Source organism: Talpa occidentalis, unplaced genomic scaffold (assembly GCF_014898055.3).
Source record: "Talpa occidentalis isolate TD23 unplaced genomic scaffold, MPIMG_talOcc4v2.1 talOcc4.11, whole genome shotgun sequence".
NCBI lineage: Eukaryota > Metazoa > Chordata > Mammalia > Eulipotyphla > Talpidae > Talpa > Talpa occidentalis.
Genome location: NW_023601104.1, coordinates 90,135,231 through 90,153,830, shown reverse-complemented (window position 1 = coordinate 90,153,830; position 18,600 = coordinate 90,135,231). Strand labels below are relative to the sequence as shown.

The following is an 18,600-nucleotide window of genomic DNA, read 5'->3' as shown; positions in this document are numbered from 1 at the left end:
CAGAACTTGAAAATAAAGTGCTTTATCGCTGGGGATCCCACAGAGCTTCAGAGCAGTCTTCGAGGGGCCAGGACTGAAGTCCCCTACCTTTTGTGGCTCTTATGAACACCTTTCCACCCCATTAGATGACATGTAAATAGGGGTGAGGGGAGCCAGGGAAGAGGCACAAGGCATGCTGGGAAGCCAATTATGTGCCTCTGTCCCCAACTCTGAGGTCAGTGCCTTCAGTGACATCACCCCGGAGCTTGTGGGGGGCGTGCTCACGCCACGGAAATCGCCCAAATGCTATAAGCAGGACTGCCCCCTAGAGAGCTGGTTAACCGCTCACCCCAGACACCCGACACCCGGTGCTGAGTCAGCCCCGAGCCCACCCCAAGCCCTGCTCCTGGGAGAGCCGCCACTTCCTCCCTCCTGGACAGGGCCACCTCCCAGCCCTGCGCACAACCCTGCCCCCTGTCCCCCCCCCCAGCCTGGACACAACAGGTGAACTGCACACAGAAAGGCCTGAGCTGAGGAGCCTCTGCCCTGCCTGGAGTCCACCTGGCCTCTGCCGCCTCTCAGAGGCCCCTCTGATGGCTTCAACCCTGGACTTCAGTGGCGTCCACCAAAGGAAGATCTGCTGTTGGAGGAAAACCCTCCCGCATGCAGGAGGACCAGGCGGAGGCGCCAGAGCTAAGGAGGGCTGCTCACCTGGGGCTGCCTGCCCGACGGGATGGACTGGCCCCAGGGGCGCGGGTCCCAGCGATCGCCCCATCTCCTGGGAACAGTGTGGAGGGCCAGAGCGCAAGAGCCCAGCAGGGACAGGCAGGCAGGACGCCGAGCGGCCAGGATGGCCCAGCGCCTCCTCGCAGAGAGGGAGAAGGAGGCGCCGACACATTGCCCTGGTACCCTCAGGCCTTGGGGGCTGAGCTCGCTTCTCTCACCCTGGGCCCAACCTTCTTCCCAGCCCACACCGACACCGACACCGACACCGACACCGGGGGGCGCTGACCTGCCTCGGGTTCACAGGCCGAAGGTCGAAGGCCCCAGATGGGCCTCTCCGGGTGTGGCCAGGGGCGAGGAGGATGGAGCTGCAAGGCGAGTGCTCTGGCTCTGCAGCCCCGACTTAATACTCCTTGGCCTCCTGCAGCTGGGCCAGGTACTCCTCTTCCGGGGGGTTGTCAGCACAGGCCCGGCCGTTGTTGGGGGGCCGCACCGCGTGGTAGCGGCTCCAGTCCCCCTTACACAGGATCCAGGGCAGTGTGTCCACCTTGAAGTGCAGCTCGGGCGAGAAGTCGGTGCTGACCAGGTCGGGCGCGCCGGCGCCCTTGCCTCGCGTCAGCAGCCGGCTGCCCGCGTCGTAGCAGCAGTGCTGGGCGGCCAGGGTGCTGCTGTCCCCCGACAGCAGGGAGCGCAGGCAGAAGCGCGCGGTGGGCTGGTACACGTCCAGGCGCTCTCGCGGGCCGCTCGCGTCCTTCCAGCGGAAGCTGCGGCCCTGGTGCTCGTCCCGCAGGCTCACAGCCCGGGACACGGCCTCCAGCGGGTAGGCGCAGGGGCAGCTGGGCAGGTCCCGCAGCACCTGGCTCAGGTACTTGGCGAGGAAGTCGCTCTTGCAATTCAGCCACTTCTCACAGCTGTCCACATCTGCAAGGGGGGAGGTGCCGGAGGAGGCCCAGTCAGCCCCTTGGGGAGGGGGCTGGTGAATGCACAGAGAGAAGGCCCAGGCCCCAACGGGGCAAAGATGTGGCCTGGGAGGGCCTTAGGGCGGGAGAGGAAGGACCACTTCCTGACCTCCCTGTGGACAGAGAAGGGCGGCCACACGCCGCCCAGCAACCTGAGCCACGGATGCTGGCCACAGGGCTGTGTCCCTGGCCACGTCCGAGATCCTCTGTTGTGCCAGGTGTGGCCTCTTCAGGGGCCGGTGATGAGAAAGAACCTGGCATCTTGGAGAAGGAGCAGGGCAGGGTCAGTGTTTCAATATTTCAATGCCTGACCATTCTTGCCCTGCCTTTCTAGGGCTCACTCTGTCTTTCGGGGTCCCCACTGGTGGCCTGACGGTGCTGCCCTCTGCTCTTCTCTTTACCTCGGGAATGGAGTGTCTGAACCAATTGCACCTTCTGCTTTGCTGCCTGACCTTTGGGGCAGGCTGCAGAGCTGAGCTCAGGTGGGTGCTGTAGCCCTGCGCTCCTTGAAGGCAGCTGCTGGGCTTTACTCTCCTGGGCACCGCCTGCCCCAGCACCGTGAGCCTCTGATGCACAGGCCTCATCTGCAGGGGGCTGTCGCAGACGCCCGCCTCCTTCTGGGGTATTGAAAGACCAAGAGACACAGAGGCAGAGTATGCGCCACCTTCTGGACTCCGACCTGTTCCTGGCAGCACCCCCCGCCCCAGACAAAGCCTGCCCAGGTGCCTCCAAGCTAGACGGTCCCCACGCCCCGCTGCCGCCACCGGGCTCTCCAAGCTCCGTGTCGCATCCGGACCTTCTTCCCAGCAGGGATATCAGACGAGGAAAGCCAATGCGCCTGACGGGGGCGAGGGGCCGCACCAACGCTAGGGCCACTTGCTGGGGAGGCTGACTTCCAGCGGGGGGAGGAGCCCTCTGCTCCTGAGACGAGATGCCAGCCCTGCAGCGATCCTGCACCCTCCCCGGAGCGGACTGTCCCAGCCCCCCACTGACCTGGGCTGAGCATGTCCGTAGCATTGTGGGCCAGGGGCTGCCACCCCTCGCTGGGGAAGCCCAAGGGGTCCTCCTCATCCTCGGTGCCTTTGGGAAGAGAGGAGGCCAGGCTGGTGGTGTCCCAGGGCACCCCCGTGCAACTGCTGGGGAGCCCAGCCCTCTCCAGGGCCTCGGTGCCCATGGCATCTGGGACAGGCCAGGGGCAAGGCAGGACCACCCGGTTTGTGACTTTCCTGCTTCCCCTCTCCCAAGCCCACCCGGGACAGGAGGCTCACGGGCCCACATTCCCAGGGGCCCAGCCCGGAGTGTGAGCCACGGCCTGTGCGGGAGCCAGGGCTTGTCTCACCAGGACAGGGCGGGAGGCCGCAGGCTCGGGACTCGGTGGCGGTGCAGGCATAGCCACAGGGCTGAGTCCTCCGCTGGCTGCCGCTGCCGCAGCTCCCACTGCAGGGAGACCAGGGGCTCCACTCCTCGTGCAGCTCATAGTCTGGGTCAAGGCAGGGGCCAGGGAGCGTGAGCACAGCCCACAGGGGCACTGGTACAAATTAGTACAGGCACCACGTCCTTTGGGGGAAGCAGCTGTTTCGGGGCTCCCAGCCCAGCGCATGGAGCATGGGTCACGTGTCAACATCAACTCACCCACTTAGCTGGGCTCGCTGGGCTCTACCAAGACGGCACAACCTCTAGCCACCCACTCTGTAGCCCCAGCTGGAGCCTGACCACTGCCTGTGTGCCCTTGGGCAATCCTCCTACATTTCCGTCAATCAAATCCAAGGGTGACAACCCTTCCCTGGCACTGGGGCATGAAAGAACACCCCTGCAGGCTGCCCGTGTTCAGAACCACTTTTGGCCCGAGGAACTCAAAATACATCATCACTGCACCTGCAGCCCCCTGGCTGCACATGGGCCGAGACCTAGGGCTCCCCATGGAACCCCCCAAAGCACTGAGCAGGTTGCTCTCCTTGCTTCCCTCGCTGGCCCAGCAGACTGGCATCTAGAATTTTAGGAAAATTCAAGGGAGAAAGGCTGAAAGTCATAAAAATTCTGCCTAATAGCTTATATTATGCTGGTGAGCGGGGACGAGCCTGCTATGACTTAGTCTTCATCACAGACACCTCAGTCCCAGGTCAGGACACCAGGCTCCAGGGAGACCTTTGCAGCGATGCGTGAGGCTTGCCACACCCAGGGGAAACCAGCAGTACAATATGCAAAAATAAAAATGGCGGAAGTTAAAAAATAAATAAAATAAATAAAAATAAATAAAAATGGCGGTCAGGGGGCTGGCAGCCTCCAGGTGATATTTTCAAACAGTCTGAGCTGTTGTTTTCTAACAAAAATAGTAAAAATAGCCAATACTTTGTTTCCTATCTGCTAACACTTTAAATGCATTCACTCGCGTAATGCTCTGCAACCAACCTCATGTCACAGGCTTGTGCTGTTCTCCCTTTTATAGAGGGAGGAACTGAGGCATGAGAGGCGAGTAGCTGCGCTCCACACGGTCTCAACGATGAGCTCAGTTTCTATTTTCTTAGAGACTGAGAGATATGGCTGGATGCAACATTAACAAAAGCCTGCTTTGGGCCTCCCTGTTGGCACAAGGGGTTAAGATGCAGCACTATGAAGCTACCCACAGCCACTGCAGCACGAGTTCGATCCCCAGCCAGGGAGCTACCCAAATGGTGCAGCAGACCTCTCCTGCCTTGCCCGCTGCTCCCCTCAGCAGTGTGTTTCAGTAGATCTGCCTGTTCTGCTCCCCACTCTGTCTCTGGTGAATCCTCTCACCCCACCCCACACACACCTCTGGTCTGTACCCCGGTTCTTGTATGCATAAATAAATGTTTAAAAAAAAAACCCAAAGAACAAATGCCTGCTTTACCTTGGGGATCTCAGGGCTGTTTTGAGGGTCAAATATTCAGGAAAAAAACACTTTGCAAATTACTGAGCTGATGGTGGTCTCTGTAGAGGCCTGATCTCCTGGCCTCCCCAGCTGCCCCTGCCCAGGGAGCACTCAGCATCCTCTCCCACCCCATTTCTCAGGACCTTGAGGGCAGCAGCTGGGATGCCTGGAAGGGGGTGCTCACCATAGCTGTCTGATTCCTTGAAGGCCCAGTCCCCCGGGGTCAGCCAGCCCTGCTCCCAGCCGCCTGCAGCCCCGCTGAACCCGGACTCCTCCAAACTATCTTCCTCTTCGCCGCCCTCCTGGTCCTTGCTCTCGCTGTGCTCCACAGAATAGTCCTCCTCCTCCTTCATCTTCTCCTCTTCCCCTGGAGCTCTGCCCTTGAGAGGGGTTCCCCTCGCCTCGGCCTCCAGGTAACCCCAGAAAAGGGGCCAGAAGAGCTCCTTGGTGGGCAGCCAGCTAGGGAAGCCCTGGGGCGAGCGATTGTTGGGCTCCGCCAACAGGTCCATCTCCACCTCAGCCTGGGGGTCCTCCACCACCTCAATGGTCACCTGCAAGGGGACAGATGCCAGGCTGGCCAGTGACGGCAGGTCCAGAGCCAGACTCCATGGGGAGGGGAGATGGGGCAAAGGCAGGAGGAGAGGCCCAAAAGATGGCAAGAGGCCCTTGCCATCTTTTGGCAAAACTTGGCTTCCCAGGGCACACGGGGTGCCAGCTTAAGGCCGCTGCATCAGAATCCCCAGGAGATTCCTGACTCCTGACCCCACCCCCACCCCCCCACCCCCCACCCCCCACCCGGCATCAGCTTAACTGATCTGAGGTGGGGCCCGGCAGGGGAGCCTAACACATGCTGGGTCGGGATCCTGGCTTCAGGGGCCACTAACTGCTCAGAGCCTCCATGTAAGGCCAGAACATGAGCACAGACAACAGGGAATCCCCACAGCAGCCTGGGGCGGGGGCGGGGAGGAGAGAGGGGAAAGAGATGACGTGAAATCCTTTACATGGATGTGAACTTTAAAAGCACCATTCTGGGCTATTATAAAGTCATATGAGGTCATGGCAAAATCTGGGAAAAGAGCAAAATATAAAGACGGAAAATCAACCATATTCCAACACTGACAGGTAACATTTTGGTGACTAAGTTCCAGGTTTACACACACACTTTTAGACACACTTTTGTGGCCGTCTTTATTCTCTTCTGGTAAACATTAGGGGTTCGGGACTGGCAGTGGGGTGTATAAACTGGAGTTCCCCCAGCCAGACCCCCTAGTCTCCTCTCCTGCGAAGCCCCCTCCCCCACCCAGCTTATTCTGCACTCGCGGCTGCTTCTGGGGCCTGCAGTGAGGGCTGGGCCTGAGCCGGGATCAGACCTTCAGGCTTTTTCACAAGGCCTCTCTGTATCCCAGAATACCCTGCAGCCCACCAGGTTCTGCTAGCTTGGCCCTGCCAGGTGTAGGAATGGCCCTGCCAGGTGTAGGAAACAGAGATCCATGTGACGTGCTCATGGTCTGCAGCTAGGAGCAGGGAAGCAGGACCCTGCACCCCTCCTCCACAGGGAGGCCATGAGGGTCAGGTGCTCTGGCCCCACCCAGGACCCCGCCCTCCAAGGAAGGCAGGGTGGGCCACCTGACCTCAGAGGTTTCCAGCTCAGCCCAGCTCCTCTCTAGGGGTCTGCTGGGCCCATGACCCTTCTGTAGCTCTTACCTGGATATTGGGGTTCGGGACACTCAAGTCTGTGTTGGCCAATCCTGGCAGCTTCTGCAGCTCCAGCAGCAGGGGCGTGTCCTCCAGGGTCCCGGGGAGAGCGGCCTTGTGTGGGGTCAGGGCTGCTGGCTCAGTGACGACCTGGTGCCTGTGTCTGCACGGTCCTGCCTGGAGGCGGGTTCCTGGGAGCGGGGGTGTCCCCTCTTCCCCAGGAGAGCTGGGATCTGGGGAGGCTGGGACCTGGAGGGAGAGAGGGAGGAGGGTGGCTGAGGTCAGGGCTCACCATGGGGGACATGGAAGACACTGGTTAGTCAACTGGGAGGTGGGTGGGGAGTTCAGGAGCCCTGGGGTCTGAGCAGATCACAAACTCAGCCTGTGGTCTCCTACCCAAACGCCTCACAGGGTGAGTGAGACGCCAAGTCCACCAAGCACTTGGACAAATGGTGTCCACATGAGGCAGAGGGTTAAGGCCAGGCTTCCACACGCAGAAGGAACACAACCCCCGCATTTTACAGAGGAAGAAACTGAGACCCAGACAGGGAAGCGAGTTGTTTGAAGTCATGGTTCCAAAGTGCATTTACCCACCACCTCCCTCAGAGCCCCCCGTGGAGGGCAGGAGTGCTCAGGAAGCTGAGGAGGGTGGGCAGGCCTTCCCCTCAGCGTGGCCTGTCACGTGGCTCTCCCGAGGCGTCCACCAAGCAGCTGTATGTATTCCTTGGCATCTCTGACCACAGCTACCTTCCCCCACCCACTGACCTGCGCTGGACCCTTGTCCTGGCCCAGGCTGCCAGCATGGCTGACTGTCTCTCTGTTAATCCCCTCCCCCGGCCAGTGCCCACCCTGGAGATCCAGGCCTCCGTCAAATCCTGGCCGCTTTGGACTCCACTCTGGAGTTCCTTGGCTCAGAGTGAGGCCCACCTATCCCCCAGGTCTCGAAGCCAGGAAGGAAAGAGTGCTGTCCAGGGCCACCCCGTGAGGCTCAGGGGCCAGGAGCTTGTGGTCACTGCCCCATCCAGACCAAAGCCTTGACCCCGCCTCCCGGCTCATACCCAGGGCAGAGACCCATGGGTCTCTGCTTCCTACACCTGGCAGGGCCATTGTGAGGACCAAGCAAGGGCTCATACCCAGAGCTTTGTGGCTGACAAAGCTCTAGACTGCCAGGTCAGCTGTCAAATCCCAGTTCTGGCTCTTTCTAGCTCCTCACTCATCTCGATGGCATCCTCATCTGGAAAGTGAGGATCATCATTCCTACCTGGGGGGACTGTCAGAACTGTATTTATCAAACAGCTCTACAGCATCTACAGGGCGTCAGACATCATTCTAAACACTCATTTCATCCTCCCGCAGCCTTCAGAAGCAGATGCTAGCTGTCGTCCTCATTTTGACACAGGAAACTAATAAACAGAGCAGGCAAGTAACTTGCCCGAGGGTACCCAGACATTTAGCGGTGGATCTAGGATGTGAGTGAGGCCGACTGGGCCCAGAGCCAGAGCTCTAAACCACTATTCTATAAAACACTACAAGTGAGAGCACTCAGTCCGCTTCACAAGTGTGGGGCTAAATCAAGCCAGATTTTCACTTCACTTCTCTAGGTTTGGTGGGCCTCCCCGGTGGCGCAGCGGTTGAGCGCTGGGTTTGCGAAGCTGCCCGCGGCCTCTGCAGCGCCGGTTCGATTCCCGGCTGCTCCCCGGCCACCGGAGGAGGGTCCCGCATGGCGCGCAGACCTCTCCTGCCGCCCGCTGCTCCCCTCAGCAGTGTACTTTGGTCCTTCTGCCTGCTCTGCTCCCCGCTCTGGCTCTGGTGAATCCTCTCACCCTCCTGCACTTCTGACTGTACCCAGTGCTTGTATAGACAAATAAATAAATCTTTAAAAAAAAAAAAATCACTTCTCTAGGGTTGGAAAGTTCCAGTATCTTCTCTGTTCCCTTTGACCTTCTCTGATGCCCAGATGCCTGACTCCAAGGCACCTGCACTGAAGACCTGGTCCCAGAGCAGTCATGGGCCCTTCTGACTGGCCCTGGAGCCTCTCAGCAAGTCAAGGGACGCAGGTCCAGCTGCTAGGGGTGGAAGAGCAGGGGCCGGAGAGTGTGGAACGAAACAAGTGGACCCCCACCACCCCCACCACCCCCACCAATTCTGGGGGTCTGGAGCATCCCCAGATGCTGCCTTCCTGACAGTTCCTACCCACAGTTCCAAGAAGCCCTACGCGTCCCTGTGACTTTGCTCAGTGGTTCCTCAGGGACACAGAGACAGGCAGCCTGGGGCAGAAACCAACCAGGTTCGGGCTGATGGGGATGCCAAGCACGTGGGGCAATGGTTAAGCAGTTGTTCTCATCTGGGGACAAGCGTGGCTGTCACAACTGGGGAGAGATGCTGCTGGCACCTAGTGGGTAGAGGCCAGAGATTCCCCACACCCCTCCAACAAGAATCATCCAGCCAGAATGTGGCTGTGCTGCTCCCCACTCAGGCTGCCTGGGTCTGGATGCCCAGGTGGCCTGACTTCCGGCCCATGACTTCCGGCCTATCCAGGAGGCGCTCAGATGTCCATCCCCAGCTTGCCCATGCTCTCTGCCGCAGGGGCCCAGGCAGGCCAGGCGAAGAGTCAAGGCTGCAGGAGACCGGGCCCTGCACCTTCCGCTCTAGAGCTGCTGCTGGAGCCTCGTGCCCCGTGTGTCAGCCCCGGGGGCTCCTGGGAGAAGGAGGACATCTGGTCTCAGTCTGGGTTTCCTCAATGACGACCCTAAAACAAGGACTCAAGGGCAAGGGGTTTCTCTGGAAGGTGATCTCAGAATATTTTAGTGGTGGGGCCAAGAGGAAGACAAGGGAGGCAGCTAAGAGAGAATGAGCCATTACGCTGGTGACCTTGGTGGGCAACCCAACCCCACTAGCTCCTCCCTCATCCCCAGGATGGGGCTGGGGGCAGAGAGCTGGGTTCTTTACCTGCCAACTCCATGGTGGAGGGCAGCTGAGGGGGAGAGGGTTTGCTCTCCCGGCCACTTCAGGCTTGCCAAGTAAGCTCAGAGCAGGCCCCCATGGCAGTGAATGCTCTGAGGCAACTGGAAGTAAGACCTGAGGGGATATGGGCAGAGCCCCCAGCCCTGTGAGCTGTGACCACCGTCTGAGCACCTCTCTGTGGGGCTGGGGCCAGGCCCTCTGTCACTCACTCCAGGCACAGGGAAGCCCCTGCAGGCAGGAGATTTTTGTCTGCTTGGTTCAAGCTGTATCTCCTGTGCCGAGTACAATGCCTGCTACACTGTAGGAGCTCAACAAATCATTGCTGAGAGATCACATGAACAACAGCTGCCATGAGGGGTGAGTGTATCTGTGTTAACTGTGAGGCTCTGGAGGCCCAGGGAGGCTAAGGGATTTATGTAAGGGCACAAAGGTTATAATAAAAGGCCTCTCTGATGGCGCAGGGCTCGAGAGCAGCGCTGTGAAGCTGTCTGCAGCCTCTGCAGCGCCAGTTTGATTCCCGGCCGGCCAGGGAGATACCCACATGGCACGGCAGACCTCTCCTGTCTCTCCCACTGTTCCCCTCAGCAGCGTATTTCAGTCAACATGCCTGTTCTGCTCCCCACTCTGTCTCTGGTGAATCCTCTCACCCTCCCACACCTCTGGCCTGTACCCCAGTGCTTGCATAAAAAAAAAAAAAAAAAAAAAAACAAGGAAAGTTTACAATAATGGAGCTCGGGTTCAAACACAGCTCTGGCTGATCTCAAGACCCTTTCATGGGTACCCACTACACACACACACACATGCACATACACACACGTGCACATGCCAGACTCCTGCCTCTAATCCCTCCTGTGTCACCACCTCTGCATTCACAAGACACCACCACTGTCTCTTCCTGTCCAGCAGATGACTGTGGCAGTAGCGAGAGCAGGCTTGAGGCCAGATCACCTGGATTCAAATCCCACATGACCTTGGGCAGATTGCTTAATCTTCCTTAGTTTCCCCCTCTGTAAATTAGGGAACCAGCAGTCCCTGTCTTGTAGGGTTGCTGAGTTTGAATGGTGCCTCAAGTAGGACCAGTGTGCAATGAACGTTACCTGGAGGTGGACAGGCGGCTCTCACCAGGCACTGTGTTAGTTTTATACATTTTATTAGGTCTGAAGACCCTCCCCACCCAAACACACACACACACCACCACTGAAGCTGGATCTCTGGGCAGATGTATCCCCTGAATTCATTTCGAAGCAAATCCTGAGGCTCCAGCCTGTTTGAGAACCTGTCTTACCCCACAGGACCAACTTCCCCAGCTGATACGCATGTACAGACCCCAACTCTGTCCTCTTCAGCAATGGTGGACAGTGTCACTGCCCAGATAGACACAAGATACATAGAGACAGCCTGAGAGAGCCCCTTCTCCCCTGCTTCACACACGCACAAGCATGCATGCACACACATACACACACATATACACCCCCACTCACACAACTTTCCGGGTTTGGCCAGGCAGCCCTGGCTCACGTGTTCTCACTAACACAGAGCCCTCAGACCCTGCGTGCACGGAGCAAGCTGCCTGCTACCTCTGCCATCTGTCTCCCTCCTCCTTGGCCTCAGGGGTCAGCCACTAGCACCCTTGATGGAATCCAGTTTCCAGGTGGAGCCCAGCCCCTCCCCATTCTTACTCCCCTCCCTGCTGCCCCAGCTGCGGAGGCCCAGGCCCATCCATGCCACACACTTGCCTTGGCTTCCCAGTAGGTGGAGAGACCCAGGATTCAGCAGCAACCGCTCGTCCAGCCCAGTCAAACAAGCAGAGGGACAGGCCGACTGTGCCTCAGCTGCCTCCCCGGTAGGGACTATTCTAACTCAGCCAGCCGGCTGGCGCCCAGGGAAGAGCTCAAGCCTCCCTGTGGAGAGCACTGCTGATGGAGAGCACATCCTCCATGCCCTGCTCTTTGCGACGCCAAGACCAGCTTCCTGCAGCCTGACCAGTGAGACTGCTCTGCTGTGGCCATCCTGAAATACTTAGCGCCCCACTCTCTCACTTTGCACTGGGCCCCTGCAGACTGTGTAACCAGTCCCCTGAGCACCTACACGAGGGTGGGGCTGGGGACCAGTCCTCACAGGAATCCTTTGGGCAGGTATAGCCTCACCCTCAGTTCACAGACAAGGCTGCCAAGGATCAGAGGGGTGAAGTATCTTGCTTGGGTGGCACAGGGCCTGGCAGAGCAGGATTTAAGGCAGGTGGTCCAGCGAGAGGGTCTGTGCTCTTAGGCCCTCTGCTCTGTCCACTCCAGGCTGGGCAGCACTCTGGGGTGCTGAATGTGTTGGAGGAACAAAACATGAGAATGGAATGTTCTACTTTTCATATCCATCTTTCCCTTTGAAGCTCATTACAACCCAGGGTGAAGGGTGAAGGGAAGGAACAAGGTTAGGAGACTGAGTCCAGTGAGGTTGGGCACTTGCCTGGACCCCCTGAACAGCCAAGCCTCCAGGCCCCCGATTCTGTCCTTCCCCCGAACCAGCTTTCCAGAGGCTCCAACCCCTAAGAGAGAATTGTCTGAAGGTCACAGTGAGGCCCTGCTTGGGGAGCAGGCTAGAAGGCAGGCCACCGACTAGACATCACACAAACCTGCATCCCAGGTCCCCTCTGACACTCGCTCCATGACCAGGCTGGAAAGGCTCCCAACCAAAGAAGGCCAAGCTGCAGGAAATACCTGCTTCCCAGTGCCTCCCATCTGGCAGGTGAGACCTTCCACCCCATCATCCGCCTCCTGCAATTCAGTCCCTGTTGCTGGGTGACCAGAGGCTGTGCGTCCCTGCCCCAGGCTCCTTCCTGCACTGAGTGCGTCCCACTGAATGCTTCCTGGTGGCAAGGAAACCCCTGCTGCAGCTGCTGCACCAACATCCCCAGCTCTGGGGGGACCTTCTTCATAAAGGCCACTGGGCTGGTCAGTTATTTCTTTAAAAAAAAATAGATTTATTGATGTATGCATACAAGAGCCAGGATACAGGCCAGAGGTGTGGGGGGTAAGAGGAGTCACCAGAGACAGAGTGGGGAACAGAACAGGCAGACTGACTGAAACACACTGCTGAGGGGAGCAGCAGGCGAGTCAGAAGAGGTCTGCTGTGCCATGTAGGTAGCTCCCTGGCTGGGGATAAAACTCTTGCTGCAGTGGCTGTGGATAGCTTCATAGGTTGCGTCTTAACCCCTTGTGCCACCCGGGAGGCCCTGGTCAGTTATTTCTGACCTATCACTTAAGGCCCTGGAATAGCAGTTCAGGCTCTCCTGTGACCCCAGAACACACACCTCTGACATGCGGCAGTCTTCACACATCACAGACTTGGGAAGCTATGTTCAAGCTGACCCAAATCATGGATGTGACTTAGGCCCTCACTTTAAATGTCAGCAAATCGTTGCGGTGAGTCACACGAGTTAATAACTTGTTGGGACCAGAGCCCTAGGCCCCCAGGTTTCGAGTTCCATTTTCTTCTCCATGACACTCATTTGCTTTAACATGTTTTTGAGGGCTCTGCCAGTAATGGCGCCTGGGGGCAGGACTTCAGCTCTGAAAGGACTATCCTCCAGGCTTTTCTCTTTGGGAGATCTGGCAAACATACCGAAAATAACTACAATACAAAGTAGTAAGTACTAAAATAGTATTGGGGCCTCCCTGGTGGCACAAGGGGCTAAGTTGTAGCATTATGAAGCTATCTGCTGCCACTGCAGCACAAGTTCGATCCCTAGCCAGCCAGGGAGCTACCCACGTGGCGCAGCAGACCTCTCCTGTCGCGCCCGCTGCTCCCCTCAGCAGTGTCTTCAGTCAGTCTGCCTGTTCTGTTCCCTGCTCTGTCTCTGGTGAATCCTCTCACTGTCCACCCCCCAACCCCCACACCTCTGGCTTGTATCCCAGTTCTTGTATGCATAAATAAATAAATCTTCAAAAAATAAAAGAAAATAGTGTTTATGCCAAGCGAGTAGAAAAAGGCCAGTTTAATTATTTTTATGGCCACTGTCATCTCCACCTAGACATGGAACTGGCCAGAGGCTGTTCAGGGCCTCTGGATTTGTCTCCAACAGCAGCTCCACAGGGGTTTGGTGGCTGGGGAGTCCACAGGGGAACATGTGGCAATGTCTGTGGGGGGAGGGGTTGCTATAGGCATCTAGTGGGTGGAGGCAGAGATGCCGCGGACCACCCTACAAGGCACAACAGAGAATTATGCAACCCAGATGACAGTCACATGGAGGTTGAGAAACCCGGCACAGGATGTCGTCTCATCAGGGGCAAAAACAATCTTGCGAGGCAAAAACATCTAGGCCACAACAGGCATATGAAAAAATGTTCAACATCACTTGTCATCAGGGAAATGCAAATCAAAACTACCATGAGATACCATCTTACACCAGTGAGAATGGCACATATTAAAAAAACTAGCAACAACAAATGTTGGCGAGGGTGTGGAGAAAAAGGAACTCTTCTGCACTGTTGGTGGGAGTGCAAACTGGTCCAACCACTGTGGAAAGCTGTGTGGAGATTTCTGGACCTACTAAACATAGAGCTTCCATATGATCCAGCAATTCCACTCCTAGGTATTTACCCAAAGGACACAGAAACATCAATTCCAAAGAGCACCTGCACCCCTATGTTTATAGCAGCACTATTTACAATAGCTAAGCTTTGGAAACAACCCAAATGCCCAAAAATAGATGACTGGATCAAGAAGATGTGGTACGTATACACCATGGAATATTACTCAGCAATCAAAAAAGATAAACACATGCAATTTGCAGCAACATGGATGGCGCTGGAAGGGATCATGCTCAGCGAAATAAGCCAAAAAGAAAAAGAAAAATACCGGATGGTCTCACTCATAGCAGGAATCTAGAAAACTTAAATAAGGGACCAGGAAAATGAATAACTATAAGAAAGTGAAAATCAAAATCAACAAAAAACTATGAACCAGAGACACTTTTGGGGGGCGGGGGCGGGAGGGGAGGGATTGGGGTCAGAATGGGGGGGCTGCAATTGTATGGGGAATATAACAATAAAATTTATAAAAAAAAAAAAAATCTAGGCCACTACAATGGTTTCGGACACTCCAAAGGGCCATGGTACATAAAGGACAGCACACGCGTGGTCGCACCAATTCATGGGCAGGGGAGGCTCTTGAGGGGAAAATGTCCAAGCAGCTTGGTGGGGGGCAGGGGCAGTAATAAAAAATAAAAAAGGTGAAACACTGGTTCACAGAAACCCCCCAAAGTATGGGGGCTCCTACCCATCGTCTCTGGAGGGGCTCAGCAGTGGGGCCACAGAGAGCTGGGCTCGCTGGGGTCGGGCTCTTCAGTGTCCTCCTCTGCAGCAGGGTTAGAGCTTGTCTCTCCTGCTAGGACACTCAGGGCACCGAGGCCCAGCCCCTGCCACACGGGCCTGCCCCTGCGAGTTGGAGCAAGTCGCTGGGTTTTGTCCCCATGGGGATGAACGTCCACTGCAGTTCAGGGGGAAACCTGTCGGACTGGGGACCCCTGGAGGCCGGAACACAGGCTTTGCCAGGCCAAGCTTCCTTTCCGTGTCTCCACCAGAGTTTCCATCTCCTTCCTGTGCCTCACACCCTGTCCCTGCCCCCTGAAAGTGCTCCCCGACATTCTGCTGTTTCAAATATATCATAAAATAAAGTGCCGCTGACTACGCCCACTCGGCAAGTGGGGACCCGCTTAACTATCTCACCTTGCCTGACTTGAGGCTCAAGTCCTTTATTTATTTATTTTTTTTAAGATTTATTTATTATTTACACAAGCACTGGAAACAGTCAGAAGCGCGGGAGGGTGAGAGAATTCACCAGAGCCAGAGCGGGGAGCAGAGCAGGCAGAAGGACCGAAGTACACTGCTGAGGAGAGCAGCGGGCGGCAGGAGAGGTCTGCGCGCCATGTGGGACCCTCCTCCGGTGGCCGGGGAGCAGCCGGGGATCGAACCGGCGCCACGGAGGCCGCGGGCAGCTTCACGACCCAGCGCTCAACCGCTGCGCCACCGGGGAGGCCCTCAAGTCCTTTAGATTTGCTTTCAGGGGCTGCCCGGGGGTCGCCGCAGCGCCGGCCTCCGTCCTAGGGGCCCGTTGCTCTCCCGACTCCTGCCTTCTCGGGCGCGCGCGGCCAGCGCGGCTGCAGGTGAGGGTCGTTCCGGGGACGGGGTTGAGGGGGAGGAAATCACGCCGGCCGGGGGGCCGCGCAGAGAAGTTTCTCCCCAGACCAGTCCGCTATGCGGCCGGGGACATGGGGGCCCCCAGGGGCGGCGCGCACCTGCCCATCGCCTCCCGCCCCGCGGCGTCCCGGCAGCCCGCGGTGATCGGCGGTCGCTGCTCGCGTCCCGGGGAGGCACATGCGCCCCGCGCCCCGACACCCCGCGCCCCGCCGCCCTGCCGCCCCGCGACCCCGCCGCCCTGCGCCCGGACTCCCCGCGCCCCGCGCCGCCCCGCGCCCCGACTCCCCGCGCCCCCCGCCGCCCTGCGCCCGGACTCCCCGCGCCCCCCGCCGCCCCGCGCCCCGACTCCCCGCGCCCCCCGCCGCCCCGCGCCCCGACTCCCCGCGCCCCCCGCCGCCCCGCGCCCCGACTCCCCGCGCCCCCCGCCGCCCCGCCGCCCCGCGCCCCGACTCCCCGCGCCCCCCGCGGCTCCGCGCCCCCCGCCGCCCCGCGCCCGGACTCCCCGCGCCCAGCCGCCCCGCGCCCCGGCCGCTCACCTCCGCCAGCCGCCCGTGGCTCCTGGCCTGGGGCGCGGGGCCCCGCGGCTTCCGCAGGGGGAGTCCCGGCCCCGCGGCCAGCAGCGCGGCCAGCAGCCCCGCGCCGAGGAGGAGCCCGGCCCGGCCCCGCAGTCCCGGCATCGTGTCCCTCGCGCGCCCCGCGCGCCCCGCCCGCTCCGGCTCCCGCTCCCCCGAGGCTGCCGGCGCGGGTCGGGGTCCAGGGCGAGAGCGCGGGGCGGGCGGCGGAGGCGCGCGGGGCGGGGGCTCGCTGCTCGCCGCCCTCCTGGGCTCCGGCCCGCGGGGGCGCCCGCCTGTCCCCCGCCTCTTGGAGGGGCGGCCCCTCCCCTTCCCCGGGCGGGTCTCGGCCCGGCGGCGGCTCTTTCTGATCTGGTCGCCTCGCGCCTCCAGTCCCGCCGCCGTCGTCGTCGCAGCCCCAAGCGAGCTCCTGCTCGGGGGAGCGGCCGCCGCCGGCCACGGGGCGCGCTCCAGCCCGGCGCCGCGATGCCCGCCCGGCCAGCCCAGCCCAGCGCGCGCCGACGGCCCAGCGGGGGCGCACGCGCCGCCAGGGCACCGCGGGCCAGGGGCGCGCTGCAGCCCCCGCAGGACGCTGCGGCTCTGGGGCAGGTGTTTATCTACACCCAGGGGTAGCGCGGCCAGCAGGAGGCAGGCCTGCAAATAACCCCCTCCCCAGGCTCTGCCTGCTGCAGGCGGAGATCGGAGGAAACGCGCTGACCCAACCCCTGCCTCTCTGCGCCCAGTGTCCTCTGGGGGTTCTCAGAGCACTTCACAAGCCTGCAGAGTCGCGCTCAGACGTGAGGACAAACGCCCCGGACAGCAGCTGGACGCGCTCGAGGGCGTGGCTGTATCCTCCGGCCTCTTCCACGGCGAGACAGGGGCACCCCCACTCTGGCCCGCGAGACTCTGCAGGGATGCTCAGGTGCAGGCACGGGGCTCACAGAATTAAAACTCTCCGTTTACCATGAAGATCAAGCGCGAGCGGCAATAACAATCTTAGCGGCCTGGATGCGGCCCGTCGGGGACTAGGAGCGCAGTGGCGCGGGGAGGCGCGGGTGGCGTCGGGTTTGGACAGTCAGCGGGGCGCAGCCACAAGGCCTTGGGAAGATGCTGGAGAAGGGCCGGAAAGCAGGCATAGGGGTAACACTTGGCTGGGGGGGAAACTCTTCGGAGATGGGAACAGTTCTGAGAAGCCCCCACCCCCCAAAGCACAGCCCAGGGCCCTGCAGTATTTTGGATGGTGCGTCACAGGGAGCGCAACCTCATCTGCAGTCTGGACTTTGGGATTGGAATTCCGGATACAACAATGTACCAAGTAGCTGATATTATTAAACAAAATTTTTTAATTAAAAAAATTTATGCATACAAGAACTGGGGGGTAGGCCAGAGGTGCAGGGTGTGGTGGTGAGAGGATTCCTCAGGGCCGTAGTGGGGAGCAGCACAGGCAGATCTACTGAAATACATTGCTGAGGGGAGCAGTGGGCGAGAGATGCACCGCGTGGGTAGCTCCCTGGCCAAGGATTGAACTCATGCCGCAGTGGCTGGCGATAGCTTGATAGCGCTGAGACTCACAACCCCCGTGCCATCAGGGAGGCCCCTTGAACAAATTCTTTTACAGTTCTGTGCTTTTGTCAACTGTAGAAGTGTGTGTTGTGGGAGGAGGAAGAGATGCAGTGAGGCATAAATAAGAAACCCTGCTGAATTAGGTTTATGTGAGGATGAACTATGTGAAGTCACCATCTTTTTGACAGAAGGGTCAAACACTGCAAGTTCTACGATGCACACTCAGATGTCAGCCAGAAGAAACCTATTTGAGCACCTGCGATACCATATGGCTTTTATTAGACTAAATAAATACAAATGGCCTCTTTGCGCTTTGTTTTTTAGGGTTTTTTTTTAAGGGAGGGTGCAAATATATTCACATCTAACCTAATACTTTGTTTTTTCATCAAACTTTTGCACCTTCCACAAGATCAAATTTGGAGTTTGAGGATAGTGGGTTCATTCATTCATGTGTCTTGTGTCCAAGTCAGTCACCACCACTCTGTTCCGCCTTGCCTGGACACTTAGCATAACCCAGGACAGGTCCTGCTGTAGCCACTCTTGTTCACACTTCCCCCTCCCAATGCCATCGCTTCTCTTTTCTTCTTTAAATCAATTTCATTGGGATATAATTTATGTCTATACAATAAGCATACCTAATTTAATTGTACAGATCAATGAATTTTGACCAATGTGAACGTCCAGGTAGCCACCGCAGGTACAACAGAGAACCTTCCTATGATCCAATTTCCTCTTGTGCATGATAGGAAAAAACTGTGGTTCCAGGCAAAACAATGCATCACCTCCTTCTGAGTGGTCCGAGTTCAGTCTTTGATTGCCTTTGAGCTATTGTATGATTCTGTAGGTTGTAGGTAACTTAGTAGCAAAACAAAATAATTGTTTGTCCATAGAAATGCAAATTCTGCCCTGTTCTGTAGAGGTTCAACTGATCTTCCTCGCCGAGTGTGGAAGAAACAAACCAGTTGTGTTTTCACTGGCACATTCATTTCTGTATTCCCGCTCTGTAAATGTGTTTCACTCTCTCTTTTGAACTGATTATAATATCCTTATGTTTCCTATTGAACAAGTTAAATACAATCTTTAAT

The 18,600-nt window shown here is 58.2% G+C and overlaps 1 protein-coding gene across 1 annotated transcript; it reads right to left on the bottom strand.

The window, feature by feature from the left end:
- Positions 1-1,038: 1,038 nt before the first annotated feature.
- On the bottom strand, positions 1,039-18,256 carry ISM2 (isthmin 2). Its single transcript, XM_037501850.2, has 7 exons — positions 18,151-18,256; positions 15,938-16,638; positions 6,256-6,495; positions 4,736-5,102; positions 3,001-3,141; positions 2,655-2,741; positions 1,039-1,623 (listed from the first exon to the last, which is right to left on the bottom strand). The coding sequence occupies exons 1-7, from the start codon at positions 18,254-18,256 to the stop codon at positions 1,106-1,108; spliced, it is 2,160 nt and encodes a 719-aa protein (XP_037357747.1). The 3' UTR covers positions 1,039-1,105.
- Between the last annotated feature and the right edge of the window lie 344 nt (positions 18,257-18,600).

Bases quoted from the DNA above. Each gene is read 5' to 3' on its own strand.
- ISM2 (XM_037501850.2), bottom strand. From the start codon at position 18,256: ATGCACAAGAGGAAATTGGATCATAGGAAGGTTCTCTGTTGTACCTGC. The intron at 6,496-15,937 runs GTGAGCGGCCGG...CTCTCCCTCCAG, and splicing joins GCCACGGGCGGCTGGCGGAG to GTCCCAGCCTCCCCAGATCC. The intron at 1,624-2,654 runs GTCAGTGGGGGG...CCCCCCTTGCAG, and splicing joins TACGGACATGCTCAGCCCAG to ATGTGGACAGCTGTGAGAAG.